The 20,353-nt window shown below is 41.2% G+C and overlaps 1 protein-coding gene across 1 annotated transcript in view; it reads left to right on the top strand.

Moving 5' to 3' along the window:
- The first annotated feature begins 602 nt into the window (after positions 1 to 602).
- Positions 603 to 20,353, top strand: part of LOC136877784 (uncharacterized) — a 411,138-nt gene continuing 391,387 nt past the window's right edge. The window contains exon 1 of the mRNA XM_067151990.2: positions 603 to 1,206. Within this exon, the coding sequence (XP_067008091.2) occupies positions 993 to 1,206 (214 nt within the window). The 5' untranslated portion in view covers positions 603 to 992. The remainder of the gene's footprint in view (positions 1,207 to 20,353) is intronic.

Below are 20,353 nucleotides of genomic sequence, written 5' to 3' on the forward strand. Positions count from 1 at the left end.
CCCCTAATAACACATATTTTTGAGAATCGAATTTTAGGCCTTCCTCAAAACTACCATTTTACTGAGCGTGAATAAAAATAATTATAGTATAGACTGCAGTGCCTTATTCCCCGACTTCACATACCGATTTTTATTAAATTATCTTCGTCCATTTTTCGTAATGTGCGTACATATAGACACAGACAGAAAGAGATGAAGGTAAATTAAAACATGCATTTCCTTGTTGCTGTGGACACGACCGATACAGAAATACCATCCCTTTTTAACTCTGAGCAATTTACAGACAAAACTCTTATTATATACTGTATATATAAGAACAAATATTTAGTACTGTATTCAGACACCCATCCCCAATGCACTTCAGTGTGTCGCTTGGGCCTCTCCAAAATCTGGTCACCTTACGCATTGCCGATCCACAGGTGATTTTCAGTTGAGCGCGACGAGGACATAGGCCAGGTGCCTCGCTGTGGGAGAACCGAGCTGCACCCCATGGTAAGTCTGGTGGGGGAAGCGGCGAGGAAATTTTCCCGCCATGCACTGGCTGGCCGACCTTGGGCTTAGCCCTGCCTGTTCAGTCGTGCTGGCGCTGTCGACCTGATTGTTTGTTTACCGCCGCGAAACTTCTTGTGTCGTGCTCTAGTGGGAGTGAATATGAGTGTGTCAGTGCCCTAATGTACAATACCTGTGACATAAATGACGTCGCATTCCATCCAACTTTTAACTGGAAGTTTTATCTGCGGCGTTATGTTTTAACATTATTACAAATTGTGTTGGCATTTAATTTTAAGTTTGTGTGAAGTGTTCTCAGAAATATTGTTTTCTTAAATATATCAAGTGATAGTGGTTCGCTAAAATTTATGCTAGGTAAATGAGTGCCATGGAATACAACGCGAATATTGGGAAATGAAAAAAAGTTTGCAGGGTTTTTATTGTAGATATTGTAGAAAATTCACTAGGTTGATAGTGTAGAATGCAGTAGCAAAAAGAGTGTCATGGCTCTGTTTCAAGGCGTGTCTTTAGTGATCTTATGCGTAGTGTTCGAGTTGCTCATGAGTAGCGTCGTAGGCCAGGACGTGTCGGCGACGCCGGAAGGATGCTTCTCCGCCGGCAGCATCGCCGGTGCTGTCCTAGGGACCTTGTTTGTCACATTGGCATTGGCAGGGATAGCTTTCTTGGTCTGGAGGTTCTACTGGAGAAGTCGAAGGGGTAAGTAGATCAACAAACGATAGCATGTTCCGTATGTCAAAACATAGATATGAGCCTGCTTTCACCTTGATTTGTTGAATGAAAGGAGACAATTCAGTTACTCCGTTATTTTCCTCACGATCAAGCCGATAATTTCTTTAGTAGCATTATACTCAGTTATTTTGACTCATCTTTAAAGAGGTGTTTACTTGCATGAGTTCCCGTTGTAACCTCAAAAAGTTTATAAAAGCTATATTATCTTGTTATCATCCAACTTATTACAGTGGCTTCTATGAATTGCTGAATGCGCCAGAAATGAACATCAGAGTAAATCAAAATTGTGTCCTCTAAATTGTTCTAATCAATTCCATAAAGAATAAATACAGGCAGCGTGCGAAATCGCGGTGGGGAAGGGAGCCCCCCACCCAACGACAATTTTTCTCAAAGGTTCCACCCCATTAAAATTGTCCAGGGGGTATTCTTTCATTATAAAATAATGAGGAAAGTGTAGGACACATTGGAATTAATGTTTTTACTGTACACATGTTTAAAAACATGGGCAATAATACACATAATATATATAAATAATTGGAATAACGTTCGAGTGTTTATCATTCTTGTTATAAGAACAGAATTTTTAAAAAAAAGGATTTACAATTTATAGTTTTCTGTTGGAGAGGGTAATTTACTTACAGGGGAGTTATATACCCCTCCCCCGTCCTATGATCCATTTCTTTCTGATTCCGCATCCTGAATACAGGTACATTTGCTCTCATTCTGTTGTTTCGAATTTCTTCGAATTCGTTGTGATTCAAAATTCCGTGGTTCAAATCCCGGCCACTCCATGTGAGATTTGTGCTGGACAAAGCGGAGGCGGGACAAGTTTTTCTTCGGGTACTCCGGTTTTCCCTGTCATAATTCATTCCAGCAACACTCTCCAATATCATTTCATTTCATCTGTCATTCATTAATCATTGCCCCAGAAGAGTGCGACAGGCTTCGGCAGCCGGCACAATTCCTATCCTCGCCGCTAGATGGGGGCTTCATTCATTCCCTTGCTGACCCGGTCGAATGACTGGAAACAGGCTGTGGATTTTCATTTTCAGTATTCAGGTTACACCCTTTTTCATGGTTCTTAATTCTGAGGGTGCCATGAAGTGTGAGACGTTGTAAACTGTAGTCATTTTAAAGAACACTGCTTAAATTTGTGGCCGGTTTAAGAATATTTCAATATATTTCTTTATCATGTCCATCCCTGGAATATTGATAGGTAAGATGTCCATTATACTTCATGCACCATTTATTTTAATGAAGTAATTTATTCATAAATTGTTACATTTTACGTTGTATCGCGAAAAACATATCGAACGTCCGTTAAAGAAAATAAACTAAACAAACAATCAGAGACATAATTGTAAAATCAACAGATGTGTTGAATCTGTTTTCTAAAAAGCCTCGAAAGTTAAATTTTAGGTTGTAAATTGAACATACCATTTGCTGTAAAACTGTTGACTTTGATAGTATTGTACCTGTTTTGTATTTTAATGTAAGATTTTCTAGTGTACTGCAATTCACTTGTATCAATGTCCTTATAATGAAAGCGCGCACCACGCACAAGCAAGCACCTTCATTAGCTTCTGTCATCATTTTGTAACTATAACCCCTTTGAACTGCTTTGAAAAAGAAGCAGCAATCCAGAAAGGAGTGAGGCAAGGCTGCAGTTTGTCCCCTCTCCTTTTCAATGTTTACATAGAACAGGCAGTAAAGGAAATCAAAGAGAAATTTGGAAAGGGAATCACAGTCCAAGGAGAGGAAATCAAAACCTTGAGATTTGCCGATGATATTGTTATTTTATCTGAGACTGCAGAAGATCTCGAGAAGTTGCTGAATGGTATGGATGAAGTCTTGAGTAAGGAGTACAAGATGAAAATAAATAAGTCCAAAACAAAAGTAATGGAGTGCAGTCGAACGAAGGTAGGTGATGTAGGAAATATTAGATTAGGAAATGAAGTCTTAAAGGAAGTAGAGGAATATTGTTACTTGGGTAGTAAAATAACTAACGATGGCAGAAGTAAGGAGGACATAAAATGCAGACTAGCACAAGCAAGGAAGAGCTTTCTTAAGAAAAGAAATTTGCTCACTTCAAACATTGATATCAGAATTAGAAAGATGTTTTTGAAGACTTTCGTGTGGAGCGTGGCATTGTATGGAAGTGAAACATGGACGATAACTAGCTCAGAAAGAAAGAGAATAGAAGCTTTTCAAATGTGGTGTTACAGAAGAATGCTGAAGGTCAGATGGATAGATCGAATCACGAATGAAGAGATACTGAATCGAATTGGTGAGAGGAGATCGATTTGGCTAAATTTGACGAGAAGAAGAGATAGAATGATAGGACACATCTTAAGACACCCAGGACTTGTTCAGTTGGTTTTTGAAGGAAGTGTAGGTGGTAAGAACGGTAGGGGTAGACCAAGGTATGAATATGACAAGCAGATTAGAGCAGATGTAGGATGCAATAGTTACGTAGGAATGAAAAGTTTAGCACAGGATAGGGTGGTATGGAGGGCTGCATCAAACCAGTCTATGGACTGATGACTCCAACAACAACAACCCCCCCACATCGGTCGATCCTGGCCACACTACTGTTCGAGATACATCTGCAGAAAGCAACAGCAACTTTTTTTTTTTTTTTTGCTATTTGCTTTACGTCGCACCGACACAAATATGTCTTATGGCGACGATGGGATAGGGAAGGCCTAGAAATTGGAAGGAAGCGGCCGTGGCCTTAATTAGGTACAGCCCCGGCATTTGCCTGGTGTGAAAATGGGAAACCACGGAAAACCATCTTCAGGGCTGCCGACAGTGGGGTTCGAACCCACTATCTCCCGATTACTGGATACTGGCCGCACTTAAGCGACTGCAGCTATCGAGCTCGGTAACAGCATCTTACAAGCCCTATTATATATAGCCTACGTCTGGCGAAACATTTCATATCATTCGCTGTGGAAACATTTAAGTGTTTTGGATTCAGTCCCAGTGATTTACAAGAGATAAATACTCATACTGTAGAAACGCTTCCGGTTTTGTACCTGTTCACTTGTACTACAGTCGGCTCTATGGCTAAATTGTTAGCGTGCCGGGTTCGATTCCCGGCAGGGTCGGGAATTTTAACCATCATTGGTTGATTTCTCTGGCACGGGGGCTGCGTGTATTAATATGTGTCGTCTTCATCATCATTTCATCCTTATCACGACTCGCAGGTCGCCTACGGGAGTCAAATCAAAAGACCTGCACCTGGCGAGCCGAACATGTCCTCGGACACTCCCGGCATTGAAAGCCATGCGCCATTTCATTTTTACTTGTACTACACATAATTCTTCCTTCTAAAGACTAACTCCTGTAAAGATTCCTCCAATAGGCTACATAGTATTTCATGAAATGCAGACCGTATGTGTATCATTATTAAATATTGTTTTGCCTGTTCAAGTTGTTTACCTGTCTAAGACGTTATCAAGCCTGATATTTATCAACTGCTTGTACTTTTTTATTAAATTTTCCAATAACTCTGTTGCCGAATCATTTTAACATTACTGTTGTGACGGTTCCTATCTTATACAGCCCTCAGTTGATTAAGAACTTTGTTGTCCATCTGTTTCCGAGCCGCTGTTAGCTGAACCCTTTACAGCGTAGTTTGTGTTGCACGCGGCTTAGCGTCCTCGCTTCTAGGAATTTCATAAACACGCAATTGGTAAAAAAGAAATGCCTACAGAGGTCGGGCTAAATTTTAGAAGGAACAGGTGTTGAGCCCAAGTATTCCAGGGTATTAGCAGCGGTTGTACAGAATATGTCAGCCTCATTCATGAGTAGGGCAGGTAGTATCCCCTCCTCAACCCGAGGTTGCGAATTAGATTGTCGTCCTGTTCAAGGATTTTAATCCTGATTTGAGACCTGGGTTGGGATTTATCCAGCCTCGTGAAATGAATTAAAGGCCGAGCTGAGTGGCTCAGACAGTTGAGGCGCTGGCCTTCTGACCCCTACTTGGCAGGCTCGATCTTGGCTCATTCCGGTGCTATTTGAAAATGCTCGGATAAGTCAGCCTCGTGTCAATAGATTTACTGGCACATAAAATAACTCCTACGGGATTAAATTCAGACTCCTCGGCGTCTCCGAAAACCGTAAAAGTAGTTATTGGGACGTAAAGCCAATAACATCGTTATTGAGGAGCTACCTAAATTGTATTAAGTCAATGAAACCCATTATCGCGTCTCGGGAAGTTGTTTAGGAAATTATGAAACCGAAGACATCCACTGAAGAGACTCAATACTATTCTGTACTATCCCACCCGTCCACCCCTGTGGTGTAGTGCCACTCCCGGAGGCCCGGGTTCGATTTCTGGCTCTGCAACGAAATTTGAAAAGTAGTACGAGGAATGGAACTTGGTCTTCTTAGTCTCAGGAGGTCAGCTCCATCCTCGAAGTGGTTTTCCATGGTTTCCCCACTTATTCTCCAGGCAGATGCCGGGATTGTGCCTAAGTTAAGGCCAAGGCCCTTCCCATCCCCCTCAAGACTCAAGGCGTCCTCCCCAGTTGTACCCAACCAAATGTCTCACGCTACGGGGCACTGGTCTTGAGGTGGTCCGCTGAATCCGAGGGTAAACCAACCCTTGAGGGTGAACGGATTAAATAAATAAATAATTAATAATAATGTTATTTGCTTTACGTCCCACTAACTACTTTTTTACGGTCTTCGCAGACGCCGAGGTGCTAGAATTTAGTCCCGCAGGAGTTCTTTTACGTGCCAGTAAATCTACCGACACGAGGCTGTCGTATTTAAGCACCGTCAAATACCACCGGACTGAGCCAGGATCGACCCTGCCAAGTTGGGGCTAGAAGGCCAGCGCCTTAACCGTCTGAGCCACTCAGCCCGGCAAATAAATAATTAATCTACCCTCGCAAGTGTACGCGACATTTTTCTTAGTCAACTTGACATGGCTTGGCTCAGTTTTACGGCCGGATATTTTTCTTGACGCCAACCCTATGTGGAGGTGTGTGTTCACTATTGGGTGTTTCTGTAATAGTTGGTAGTGTGAAGTATTGTATGTAGATAAAGAGAAGCGCACTAAGCCAATCACTAAAACCCAGTCCAGAAGCTGGAGGGAATACTCATTCGCAGTTAAAATTCTCGGCTTTGCCGGGAATCGATCGAACCCGGTGGCCTCTGAACCAAAGCCCAGTCCGCCGATACTTCAGCCAAAGAGGTGGACTGTATGCTGGTTAGATTTACAGATGAAAATTAAATTACTTGCTATAAAAATTCAACTATTGAGAGGGCACGATATGGCTCGTTAAGTCGAAGGACTGAAGTCCTTATATTCCGGACATCGTCTGGTTCTACTCAGAATGGTGATCGTCGCCATAAGACCTATCTGTGTCGGTGCGACGTAAAGCCCCTAGCAAAAAAAAAAAAAGAAGAAAAAAAGAATGGTGAGTGCGGGAAAGTCGTCTATTTTGGAATTGCCTGATATGAGTGGTAAAAAGAACTCATCAAGAGAGGTACAAAACACAACGGAGGGAGTCATTGTGTCCACTTGTCGGTCCACAAGCCCTCTGACGGGGCAGCAGTCGTCTTGGTAGCTCTATGTGGGAAGTGATCTAATTTCTTGTTCTAGGTTGTTATGATATACCCCATATGTAAGACACCATGAGTTTGGCGTAAGCATAGACTTTGAATCGTTCGCGATGTCAGTCATCGAAGTATCTTTTCTTAATCATCCGCCAGCTCTGAGCCCATTGTAACTTATTCGTCTACACGCCATCTCTCCGCTGACAACTCGGAACATACCGCTTAGTCAAGCAGCTTTTCTCCATCTCCACCTCTTCACAGCACAGAGTTCGCGACATTTTAGTAACGCTAAACTTTTGTCGGAAATCACTCAGAACAAATCCCACTGCCTTTAATTAGACTTTTTCCAGTTCTCTAATCAAGTAATTCTGGTGACGGTCCCACACACTGGAACCATACTCTAATTGTGGTCTTACCAGAGACTTATATGTCCTCTCCTTTACCTTCTTTACATCTTGACTACAATCCCTAAGTGAAAATGAAAACTTACAACCTGTTTTCCAGTCTTTGACCGGGTCAGGGATGTAATGAATGAACCATATATAGGCTATTAGTACAATGGGGTCGCCACTCGCCAGGTGATTTATTAATGACTGATAGATGTTATGAAATGAGAATGGAGAGTGTTGCTGGATTGAAAGATGACACGGAAAACCGGAGTACCTGGAGAAAAACCTGTCCCGCCTCCGCTTTGTCCAGCACAAAGATCACATGGAGTGACCGAGATTTGAACCACGGTATCCAGCTGTGAGAGGCGGACGTGCTGCCGTCTGAGCCATGGAAGCTACAATACACCTTCTAAGTAACCTCATAGAATACGAAGAGATCTGTGACGTTTATTTACAATTATGTTTATATAATTACCGCAATGGAGGTCTTTAATTATATATAAACACCTAAGTACTTTGTGATCTCAATGAGGTATTTTCCCCCATCAACGCAGTAATTAAAATTGAGAGGGCTTTCTCTTTGTGAAACAACCTGAATATTCACCCTGCTGCTGTCCATCTCATAATATTTTCGATGTCTTTTTCCTATCGTTTGTAACTTGTCACTCTGAACAGCATAATATCATCCGCAAAATATAATTTATGTATACAGCGTGTCCCGGGAGAAACGGTCATTCCGAGATATGACAGGAACGAACATTTGAAGCAAAAATCGTATATGGACATATGCCCTATTCCGAATAGTTTTCGAGATAGAACACATTTAATAGGGCCTACTTTTTTTTTTTTTTTTTTTTTGTATTTGCTTTAGGTCGCACCGACACAGGTAGGTCTTATGGCGACGATGGGATTGGAAAAGCCTAGGAATGGGAAGGAAGCGACCGTGGCCTTAATTAAGGTACATCCCCAGCATTTGCCTGGTGTGAAAATGGGAAACCACGGAAAACCATTTTCAGGGTTACCGACAGTGGGGTTCGAACCCACTATCTCTCGATTACTGGCCGCACTTAAACGACTGCAGCTATCGAGCTCGGTCATTTGTTTTTGGGCTAGCGGCGGGCACGTATGTGTCTTACCCACCCAACCACTTTGACTTTTTATTCCAGCCCAGCCTACCTCGTTGCTTTCAACCTTTTTGCACAGGATGTTTTTCTGCCATTAATCTAACCCGTTGAACGCGCGGATGTTAATGGTGTGTTGTGAGTGAAGTAGTGCGAGGGATTGCGAGTGTAACAGCGACAAGCGTCGATTAAATGTGTTTGTACACGCGCTGGCTAAAATGCCACACATCTTCACTAATGAAGAATATGCAGATATGGTGTATGCTTGCAGCTTCTGCGATGGTAGTGCTGCTGCTGTCGAGGAATACTGTCGGCGCTTTCCGACACGTCGAATTCCTGATCGTAGAATGTTTGCCAGAGTTTTCAGCACATTGCGTGAAACTGGTATTCTTTCAAGTTCCCATTTTCCTTCTGAACGTGGAGTTCAACAACCTGTGCAGGAATAGCAACACATTGTTGAAATGGTGCAGCGTAATCGTACTACGAGCACACGGCGACTTTCTGCACGTATCAGTGTCTCAGGAACACGTGTATGGCGAAATCTTGTACCCATTTCAAAACAATGAATAGGTTGGGTGGTTAAGAACATACATGCGCGCCACTAGCCTAAAGTCCGACTCCGTAGCTAAATGGTTAGCGTGCTGACCTTTGGTCGCAGGGGTCCCGGGTTCGATTCCCGGCAGGGTCGGGAATTTTAACCACCATTGGTTAATTTCGCTGGCACGGGGGCTGAGAGTATGTGTCGTCTTCATTATCATTTCATCCTCATCACGACGTGCAGGTTGCCTAAGGGCGTCAAATCAAAAGACCTGCACCTTGCGAGCCGAACATGTCCTCGGACACTCCCGGCACTAAAAGCCATACGCCATTTCATAATAGGTCAATCGCGATACAGTCCATTTGACCTCCTGAATTTATCTACTACATCTTGCAGGAATCCTACAAGTTATGCTTCCTAAAACGAACTGCCTTCTGTCGAACCAGTTATTGTAGTAATTTCTCAGATATGTTTAATATAGGCTTAATTAAAACAAGGCTTTCCCAAAGCTTACATGCAACACATGTCAAGCTGACTGGCCGTAATTATCGGCTTTGTGTTTATCACTAAGGTTCGGAAGTTAAGGAAAGGTCATATTTCTTTTCTGAGATTATTTTACCCGAAATCTGAAAAATAAGTGTGAATGACGGGTCCCTGACCCCGTTTAAAGCAATAAATGCATCTTTCGTCCTTTTGTATTGTTTTGGCCATATTTTGCTATTTTTAATGATATAAGGTCATTTTTGGTTATAATTTCAGCATTTTTGTTTAAAGTGAGGAGTCGTTAACAAGGTACATGTTTCAGAAATTAAGTTTCCAGAAGGAAACCATAATTGAATTTAGGCCTTTTCAATCGTGAAATTACCAGCGTTTTGCCCCAGTGTAGCAGTGGGCTCATGAGTTGAATTGTTACACCTTTCTGCGTCGAGTTTCAAACACAGAATTTCCATATAGTGTAGTAGATATATATTTTTTTCTTTTCCCATAACAGACAGGTAGCAGGTTTAGAAGACCTGACTCTTTCTTAGACATGTTAGATTACTACACGATACGCATGAGTTCACGGAACGGGACGATAGTGTGTTTCCGCCTTTCAATCCCTCCAGTAGACATATTTAGCTGAGAAGCAATTAGAAAACAAGTAAATTCCATTTTATCTGTTACCCAGTTCTTCCTTGGAGAGTCCGGTTATAGCTCCCTTCCTCTTTCACTACCAACGAATTTCAACATACTGGCCTCAATAAACTTCCTGTTAAGCAGTGTCTTCTAACTTACGCCGACAAATACCATAACACATGCTAAGACTTCGGTTTTTGGTTTTCTCTTAGGAAAATCGAACGAGAACTGCACTTCAAAGCTATGACACCGAATAAATGCTGAACGTTTATTTTATTTTATGGAATACTTCCTCTCATGCAGAGGCTGCCTTGTGACAAAGTATACTTTTACAATTATTTTTCCACGAACCTGCTACGCTGGCGTAGCAGGGGGAGAGGTGATACTCCCACGTGGCGCGTCCCAGGTGGCGGATAGGGGGGTCCTAACCGGCTTGCCGGTGGACTTGAGGGAAATAAAATACCTCTCGCGGACCAAACACACAACCCCCTATGGGTGGGGGACGCAGACGAAGAATACACCCATGGTATCCCCTGCCTGTCGTAAGAGACGACTAAAAGGGGCGACCAAGGGATGATTGGATTAGAATCATGAAACTACTTGTGATTAGTACCACCACGCTGGGAACACCATGGGTCGCTGTTACTTGCGCGTAATACCACTATGTTCGGTACCAAATAGGTTTGTGATTAGTAGCAATCAGGAGCACCGCGCGGTCAGGCTTTTACGGTACCACTGATTAGTAGCACTATATGAGCGACACCGGGGTTCTGGCTTGCCTATGATTAGTACCCACTATATAAGGAACACCACGGGATAGTACGAGTCCCTGTGGTAAGTACATTTATGTGATGAAAACCATAGGTTTGCGTTGCCTGTAAATGGCGCCGCTATGTGTGAAACACCATAGGTCTGTATTATATGTCAGTAGTACCATAATGTGTGGAATACAGCGAGTCTACGATACTTTTGATTAGTACCGCACCATGTCAAATACCATGGTTCTACTTTCCAAGCGATAAGTACCATTATGAGAGGCCGATGACCTATATTTTGGACCCCTTTAGCTTGCAAGCATCCTCGATTCAGTATTGGTTATAGAAGCAGTCCCTTGGTCAGTATTACTATTGTTTTCCGTCAGTTTCTGAGGCTGAGGCATTGCGGGTCGTCTCCACTGATTGTTTTAACTTCATATCCATCCGTTCATTTTTCGTACGCACGCTTTGAATTCTGGTCAGTGGAGGAGTTTGTATTTTTATTTTGTCATTGCATTTCGTCTCATTTCGTACCATCAGGGGCCGATGACCTAGAAGTTAGGCCCCTTAAAACAACAAGCATCATCATCATACATTTATTTTTAGAAGAGAAATATATGTACTGTACTTGAGAAATGTTGAAGGTAACCTAATTTTAACAGTGATTTCTTAGAATTATTAATAAGCCCCTTAAGGCTATGATGACAATCTCCCGTAACGTTGTAACTGGCAGAGACATCTGTTTCCAGAAATTAGCGGCAAAAGCGGGAATCGTCCCCTGGTCAGTATTACTATTGTTTTCCGTCAGTTTCTGAGGCTGAGGCATTGCGGGTCGTCTCCACTGATTGTTTTAACTTCATATCCATCCGTTCATTTTTCGTACGCACGCTTTGAATTCTGGTCAGTGGAGGATTTTGTATTTTTATTTTGTCATTGCATTTCGTCTCATTTCGTACCATCAGGGGCCGATGACCAAGAAGTTAGGCCCCTTAAAACAACAAGCATCATCATCATCATACATTTATTTTTAGAAGAGAAATATATGTACTGTACTTGAGAAATGTTGAAGGTAACCTAATTTTAACAGCGATTTCTTAGAATTATTAGTGAGCCCCTTAAGGCTATGATGGCAATCTCCCGTAACGTTGTAACTGGCAGAGACATCTGTTTCCAGAAATTAGCGGCAAAAGCGGAAATCGTCCCCTTGCTCCAATCATCAGACCTACTATGTCGATTTCCTCTGTCTGGTATTTCTGTAGACGTCTGCCAGTTTGTGTGATTAAATGTGTCGGGTTTACTATGGCTGATCACATTTTTTTTAACTTAAGGCGTTTAATGTTAATAATAATCCCTAAAATTAGTCGTATTTTATCGTTCTTAGGTAGTTTTAAGGGCATATTTGCTTGCATATTTTGTACTTCTGTAGGCCATAAACTTCCGAATCCTATTTAACACCCTTTCCTTTATACACAGAGGCAACTAGTAACGCTCCTTTCCGTTCCTTGTAACACCCGTGGCCAATCGCAGTTTGATTTTCTGCTGCATGTCTGTCCACGATTCTTCCAATCTTGGTACACCGTCGACGCCGCGGTGCGAGAACAGTCAACTAGAGCGGCTTCTGTTGAGATACTGGCACCACACCTCCGGTCCCAATTATCTGCCCGCAGTGAAAGTCGCTGAATTCGCCACATTTACTCATCACTACCGAATGTCTGACGTAGAGAAGAGAGCTCAGTACGTTGTCTGTCAGCCACTTGTGACGTTGTCACGACGTGGTATTGCGTCACTGATCACCAACAGTCGCGCCCCAGGCGTTCGCAAAGTAGTGATTGTTCAGTGTACATGTTTTTCATTAAGTGCTATCCAGTAATACTTCCAATCCTCCATAGGCCTATATAAATATTTATCCGTCACTACAGTATAAGACTTCATAGCTACTTCTTCCCTCGTTTACATTACTTCATAATCACAAAGACCGGGCGAGTTGGCCGTGCAGTTAGGAGCGCACAGCTGTGAGCTCGCATCCAGGAGATAGTGGGTTCGAACCCCACTGTCGGCAGCTCTGGAGATGGTTTTCCGTGGTTTCCCATTTTCACACCACGCAAATGCTGGGGCTGTACATTAATTAAGGCCTTTCCTGTCCCATCGTCGCCATAAGACCTATCCGTGTCTGTGCAACGTAAAGCAAGTAGCAACAAAAATCACAATACAAGATTTCCTCAAATACCGTCTTTCTGATCTCTTTTTTACCTTTATCACTCATATTTACCCTCCTCTGCATCTTTCTACTGGCTACCACTGCGTAAGTCAAGTCAACAGATCTCACGTGTCGCCTTCTTGCTCTCCATGTATCGCTCCTTGATATCACGTTCCACCTTGAGGTCCAGATATGCCTCTCAGATCTTCAGGAACTTCCCTACCTGTGAGCACAGGTATGGTGATATTTAAGCAAGCGAAAAATAGTTGGACATGTTGGTAGTGGACTGTTTCTTTTGAGTTGTGTGTTGCGTTCAGCTTAGTGTTATATGTTTGTAAGTCATGTTAGAGTTTTAACTAAAATATTCTGATTGATACATTTAACATTTTTTCAGGATCATTTTTCTAGGCAAGAAATATTGTTAAATGAATCGATCTCTGAAAACATTCCATTTAAACCTCTAAAATGACATTTGAATCACGCGCCGCTTACAAACATAATATACACTAAACTGAAAGCAACACACAATAAAATATAACCAGTACTGATGATGGAATTTAATTTCCGAAAGCCGGTTGTAACAAAGAAATGTTATTTGCGCTGATATAGACTGTGTTTTATTACTTAATTGTATTGTTAATCATCAGCACTATGGCTTTGTCATTTTATTTTACGGAGAACACAGACTGTGGAATATGAAACCATATGACTTAATCAAATACTTGTCTGAAGTCGGAAATATACGAGGGTCGAGTCATGTCATGGCAACTATTTTTTTCTCTCACGAACAGGAGACAACACGGAAAATATAAGATATGCATTTGGAAATATAGTGCATGTACTTACGCATAGTGCCTGAAGACAAATTCTGACTTCAAGAGATTCTCGTAGGAAAGTAACAGAACACGGGCGATTGGTAAACATTGTTTTATTATGGTATAGACACCAAAAACACAAGACTACGTACAAAGGACAGGTCTTCACTGATTACAGACCTTCGAAATAATCACCCAAGGTTTCCACTGTGCGTTACCAGCGGTGGGGCAGGCGCTGAATACCAGTCACAGCATGTGTATCGCTAACGTGTGACACCTCTCTCCGAAATGCTGTTACGATGTCCTCTTTGTTGAACGTCTCCGCCCACCTCGCCACTGTTCTATAGGGCATGGCATGCACGCCTAATGCTTCCCGCAGCTCTGCATGGCATTGGCGTGCATTTCTGCCGCGGAGAACCGCTATTTTAATATACCATCGTTGCTCCTGCTTGTTCGCTTCCAGTTTGTGACGCTCTCACTCACACACTGAACTTGGGGGCATGCTTTGACCCACACTGTTGTTTACATACGCCATCTAGTGCCATCATACGCAAGTACATACCGTACGTTTCCAAATGCATATCTTAGATTTTCCTTGTTGTCTCCTGTTCGCGAAAAATATTGTTGCCATGACTTATGACTCGACCTACGTATCAGCAGAATGGCTTCGTTTTCTTCACAAGCTCTCTGTCTCTCATATCAGACAAATTTTCAGCTTATTTTGTCTTTTAGTGTATGACTTTCAGTGCCGGAAATGTCCTGCTCGCTGGTTCTATAGCCCCTTTTCCTGGTATATCCCGTGGGGGGGGGGGGGTGAGGGTATTGTTTGTGGGTATAGATGTAAGGCCTAATTGTATGGGCTAGGAATGGGAAGGAAACGGTTATAGCCTTTAGAAAGGTATCTTCCCGGCATTTCCCTGGAATTGAAATAGAAAACCATTTCGAGGATGGTCGGCGGGGGATTCGAACCCGCCTACCTCCCGAGCACGGAGCTGGCTGGCTGGCTGGCTATGCCGGAGAGCACTGAGCTAACCTGTTCGGTAACTCCTCAGTTAACCTCACAAGATTGAGTAAATTTCTTTTTAACTCTTAGGTCACGGTTTAAGTCCTCGACAAAACGGGAATCGAACCAGGATCTTCTGTATACAAGGCAGAGACCACTTCGTTCCCTTTTCGTAACTAATTTTAATATACTTTATATTGATGGTAAGGTTTATTATTTTTTAAGCGTTAAGGATCTGTCCCGGCATTTGCATTAGTTCTTGCAGGAAACGGAAAACTACGGAAAATCATTCTCAAGACAGGCGACGGTGGGGACCAGCCACTCCGCCTCCTAAACACAAAGCTGCATTGATCCGAAGCCCACTCTGATCGGAAAGCTGTATAACTTACACACAGAGCAGAGTTTGGCGCACATGTTCAAAGGCATGTAGGTTTATTTCATTGTCCTTCGCGTAGCGCCACATTTTACCATCACATTATGGTAGTATACCCAGTTATAAACACGAAATTAAAACATTAGTTACCGGGCGAGTTGGCCGTGCGCGTAGAGGCGCTCGGCTGTGAGCTTGCATCCGGGAGATAGTAGGTTCGAATCCCACTATCGGCAGCCCTGAAAATGGTTTTCCGTGGTTTCCCATTTTCACACCAGGCAAATGCTGGGGCTGTACCTTAATTAAGGCCACGGCCGCTTCCTTCCAACTCCTAGGCCTTCCCTGTCCCATCGTCGCTATAGGACCTATCTGTGTCGGTGCGACGTAAAGCCCCTAGCAAAAAAAAAAACATTAGTTACAGTCAGTTTATACACACGTAACACATTAATATATATTTAAACAAAAATTGAGAAATGTAGCAGATTAGAATCACTTTTGAAAAGTGCGGTCTTTTAAAATACCACTCCTGCTAAAAAAAATAATAAAGAAAGAAAAATCTTGCCACTGTCCAGTCTAGGAAAGACCTTGTAGGAAATATGGTTGTATCTAACGGAAGCTTGATATCTTAAGTTCTGAATAAGGGCGGATTTTTTCTGGGTTCTGTTTAAAAAATATCCACAGCCTGTTTCCAGTCATTCGGTCGGTTCAGGAATGGAATGATTGAAGCCCCCATCTAGTGGCGAGGACAGGAATGGTGCCGGCTGCCGAAGCCTGTCCCACTCCTCTTGGGCAATGATTAATGATTGCCAGATGAAATGATATTGGAGAGTATTGTTGGAATGAAATATGACAGGGAAAACCGGCGTACCGGGAGAAAAACCTGTCCCGCCTCCGCTTTTTCCAGCACAAATCTTACATGGAGTGACCGGGATTTGAACCACGGAACCCAGCGGCGAGAGCCACGGACACGCTTTTTCTTGTCTTACCCTCGTAACATACTGTTTAGAGGCATGGGGAGTGGAGAGTTTCTGTAGCAGTCGGTTGAGTTTAAGCTGTTGCTACTGGAAAATGGAAGATGCAAATATTAAGTGATTCAAATCTACTGTGTTATATGGATCTGACGGACACTGACTAGACTAGAGTCTATGTGATGGTGTATTCAGCATTTCGATCACTACGTCGATGCGTGTGATAAGGTCGTCCTTCGATGATGCAGGAGTATCGTAAGGTATATGCTTGATAAACCGTAAAAAATGTCGGGAGGTGTTGGACTTCGACGCCCCACAGCACCCAAACCGTGTATTCCTGACAACATATGGGTCCACTCTTGAAAATTGATCAGTTTCCTGTCCTACACAATATACTAAGCGTTGGCAGTGCTATTTTGAATCACTCTGTATAAGCAACGACGTCTCCATCAGACGTCTAACTCGCGTTATAAGTGCAAACCACAATTATGCAGGTTATCAAACAGAGGACGACGTTTAAAGACTCTTACAAGAACAGTTTCTGCTAGCCGCCACATTACCGTACCAGAGCTGATCTCTGGTATGTCAGGTCGGTTATAATTGCTGCAGATGAGAGCATTTCTCTGGAGAGAAGGTTGACGGTAAAGAAGGGGAAAAAACCATCCGAGGATCGAATTCACTGACAGGTTATTTATCTTCATCGCACACCTGTTCCGGATACCCCGCTGCTAGTATTCTGGCCTTGAAGTGATTAAATGCCTTTCAAGTCATCGACGACCATTGGTGAGGAAAAAATGTTCCAGATCCTGATGAAAGGCAACTGGTAGGTTTGTAGGTTCCTTGAAACGTACCGGTTTGGATGGTTCAGTGTGTGGAACAGAAGTTTTAAGGCGACACTCCGGAGATAAAAATCGATATTTTGGTCATTTTGGATACATTTTTTGTGTTACTAAAATTGAAAGGATTGAATTTCTTTTTTCTTGTCACGAAGTTATTCCGCGAAATTCAAACAATTTACCTGTAATAATGCTTTGTTTACCAATTGTAATTTTACATTTAAATCCCATTTCTCTCTCATAATATTCTGCCAAATGTAACAAAATTTGTATGGTATATGTATCACAGCTATATTAAGAAACATGCATATGGAATTTTTGATTGCAGAATTTTTTCAAGTAGTAGGGATTTTTAAGTCCAAAATTTTAGAACGTAAAATTTACACAAACTGTAGTGCAGTATATCTCCTTATATAAATTATTTACAGAAAAATCGATACGTAGTGCTTTTAAAAGGAGTATTATCTACTTAATTACTAATTTACATTAAATCGTCGCCATAAGACCTATCTGTGTCGGTGCGACGTAAAGCCCCTAGCAAAAAAAAAAATTACATTAACATGTTAATTAAATTTCATGAAAAAATGGAATTAAAAATTTTAAACATTTTTTTTTCTTGTCACGAAGTTATTCCGCGAAATTCAAACAATTTACCACCGTAATAATGGTTTGTTTGCCAATTGTAATTTTACATTTAAATCCCATTTCTCTCTCATAATATTCAGCCAAATGTAACAAAACTTGTATGGTATATGTATCACAGCGATATTTAGAAACCTGCATATGGAATTTTTGATTGCAGAATTTTTTCAAGTAGTAGGGATTTTCAAATCCAAAATTTTAGAACGTAAAAATTACACAAACTTTAGTGCAGTATATCTCCTTATATAAATTATTTAAACTTACAGAAAAATCGATACGTAGTGCTTTTAAAAGGTGTATTATGTACCTAATTACTAATTTACATTAACATGTTAATTACATTTCATGAAAAATGGAATTAAAAATGTCAAACAAAATTATTTTGGAAAGCTATTAATTGTATATTCAAGAAATGTTCGTGATATCTCTACTTTTATGTAGGTGACATTCCCACAAAATTTCGTGAAAATTCATGCATTAGGTAAAACTATCTTTTTATCTCCAGAGTGTCGCCTTAAGTACTTTAAACTCTTGAAAATTACTGATTTGGTATAATTTCAAGGTCTTCATCGCGTCTATTTTTAAATATAAGCAGCAATTAATTACAAGTACACGCCCATAACAAACACCAGAGTGATATATTTTATTATAGGTAATTATTATTATTTGACACTAGTCTGGCTGAACGGTTAGCGCTGTGACCTTCGCTTTATTAACGCACGGGATTTTAATCGCGTTTGGTCAGTTCCTTAGCTTGGGGTTGGGCGTTTGTGATCGGCTTAGGCCTGCTATACACCATTAATTTCTTTCAGTTCAGTACTTCACAAGAAAAAATGATCAAAGATCGTTCAACATTGCTGAAGGTTTGACAAGATTTGAAAATATTTGGCTAGGTTTGATATCACTTTGTTTTAACATGGAGGACAGATAAACAGCAGTTGTGATTCTGGGACTAGCAGTGGGATGAATTCTTCAAAAGAGGAGAAACGCACAATAAATCATAATTTATATGGGGAAAATATTCATTTTTTTCAATACTTTACTGCCATAACCTCATTTGCAGAGGTTATGATAGCGGTATGTTGCATTTACTCACTTGAATTGAATAAAAATTATACCAGTGCAACGAAAATTCATATACTGTTACATGAAAACATATTAGGAATTCAATAATAATAATAATAATAATAATAATAATAATAATAATAATAATAATAATAATACGCGAAGATCGTCATAAATCGAACATTGCTTATAGTGTTTAGTTATAGGTTATCCTACGGTAATAATGATTAAAGCTGTCCACTTTCTCGAGATATTTATCTTGCAGTCTCATTGTACGTTGCCGTTTTATTAATTTTATTGTGGTACTCTACGGAGTCCACTGAATGTAGGCAGAGATGTGCCTCGGACTTAAATAATACACACACAACTTCCCTCGGTCATGAAGACGAAGAAGCCATTTTTGTTGTTTCGATTCACAGCAATCCCAGAATGCCTAGCGATCCCGCGTGTACAGTTAATAATCGAATTCCATTGGTCAATCTTGTCAACGACTTGTCAATTCTTTAATCAATTAGAACATGTTCTGATTCACTTTCAAGGCTTTTGAAGACTTCGAAAGTATTCGTCCCAAGTAATTCCATTACGGTATTTTTACTCAATTAATTCGCATCTCTGGTTGTATATAAATGAAGATGCATGTTAAAGCCTGTTGTACACGATCAAATTTTGGTCAAATTAAAGATTTGGAGTGGCAGGCCATTCCACTTCCAAATAAGCTGAGAGCGATAAAAGGAACAACGGAGGACTTCCCTTCGGGCTCCTCGGTGGGAAGCAGTGGTATTATGTCGTCTTCGGATCGGCCGTGGTATCCTGACGCACTCCCATCTATTGAAAGAAACCCCTCCGATGTGTACTTGCGGCGACCAACTTACCGTGGTACACATCCTTACGGAGTGTGTGGACCTGGTCGATCTGCGCCGTAGGTTTAACCTCCCGAGTACAATCTCTCTCATCCTGCGAGATGACGAGCAGTCAGCAGACCTCGTCATCCGTTTTATGAGGGATAGTGGTCTTTTTTATCGTGTTTGATGTCCTTTGTCCTAGTGTATTTGTGTTAACTGCGCTTTTATCTCACTGACTTTATTTTAGTTTGTGTTACGTATTTTAATGTGTTATTTTAACGTCTAACGTGAATTATATATATCTGTACTTCCAGGCAATGCCTTATTCCTTTGTTACCTGTATTTTCTATTATTATATTAGAAAATAATGCATTGCGAATTAGATCCACTGGTTCTTTTAATCTCATAATCATATTTCTTCATCACCATTTTTAACTCTAGTCTGTGGATGTTAGGCCCCTTTAAGCAACAAGCATCATAATCATCAAATTCCTCAAAAATTTTAAATACTTCCCAAGTTTACTTGTCAATCGCCGTCCCCAGGTAATAGCAACGGGTCGGACCGCCTGTTGTGACATAAGGAAGAGAGACTTGTAAATAGACAGTAATTATAGTAAGTGTGGCCATTCATGGTTAATCATAATTGTGGTGTACATTTATTGGATCATCCTGAAACAAATTAGATTTATAAAACATACGCTGTTTTATTCGTAACAATATCGAATTAATTGGCCCTCAAAGTAATGAGATCATGAGTTTGAAATGCAAACTTTGTTTGAGAGCAATCTTTTTGAAAATGTGTAATCTTGATGAATGCCCCTATACTGAAAATAAAATATCCTTTTCCTTCGAAAATTTGGTATCGTTCCAGACCCGTGTGAAAAGA

Source organism: Anabrus simplex, chromosome 7 (assembly GCF_040414725.1).
Source record: "Anabrus simplex isolate iqAnaSimp1 chromosome 7, ASM4041472v1, whole genome shotgun sequence".
In the NCBI taxonomy this organism is placed as follows: Eukaryota; Metazoa; Arthropoda; class Insecta; order Orthoptera; family Tettigoniidae; genus Anabrus; species Anabrus simplex.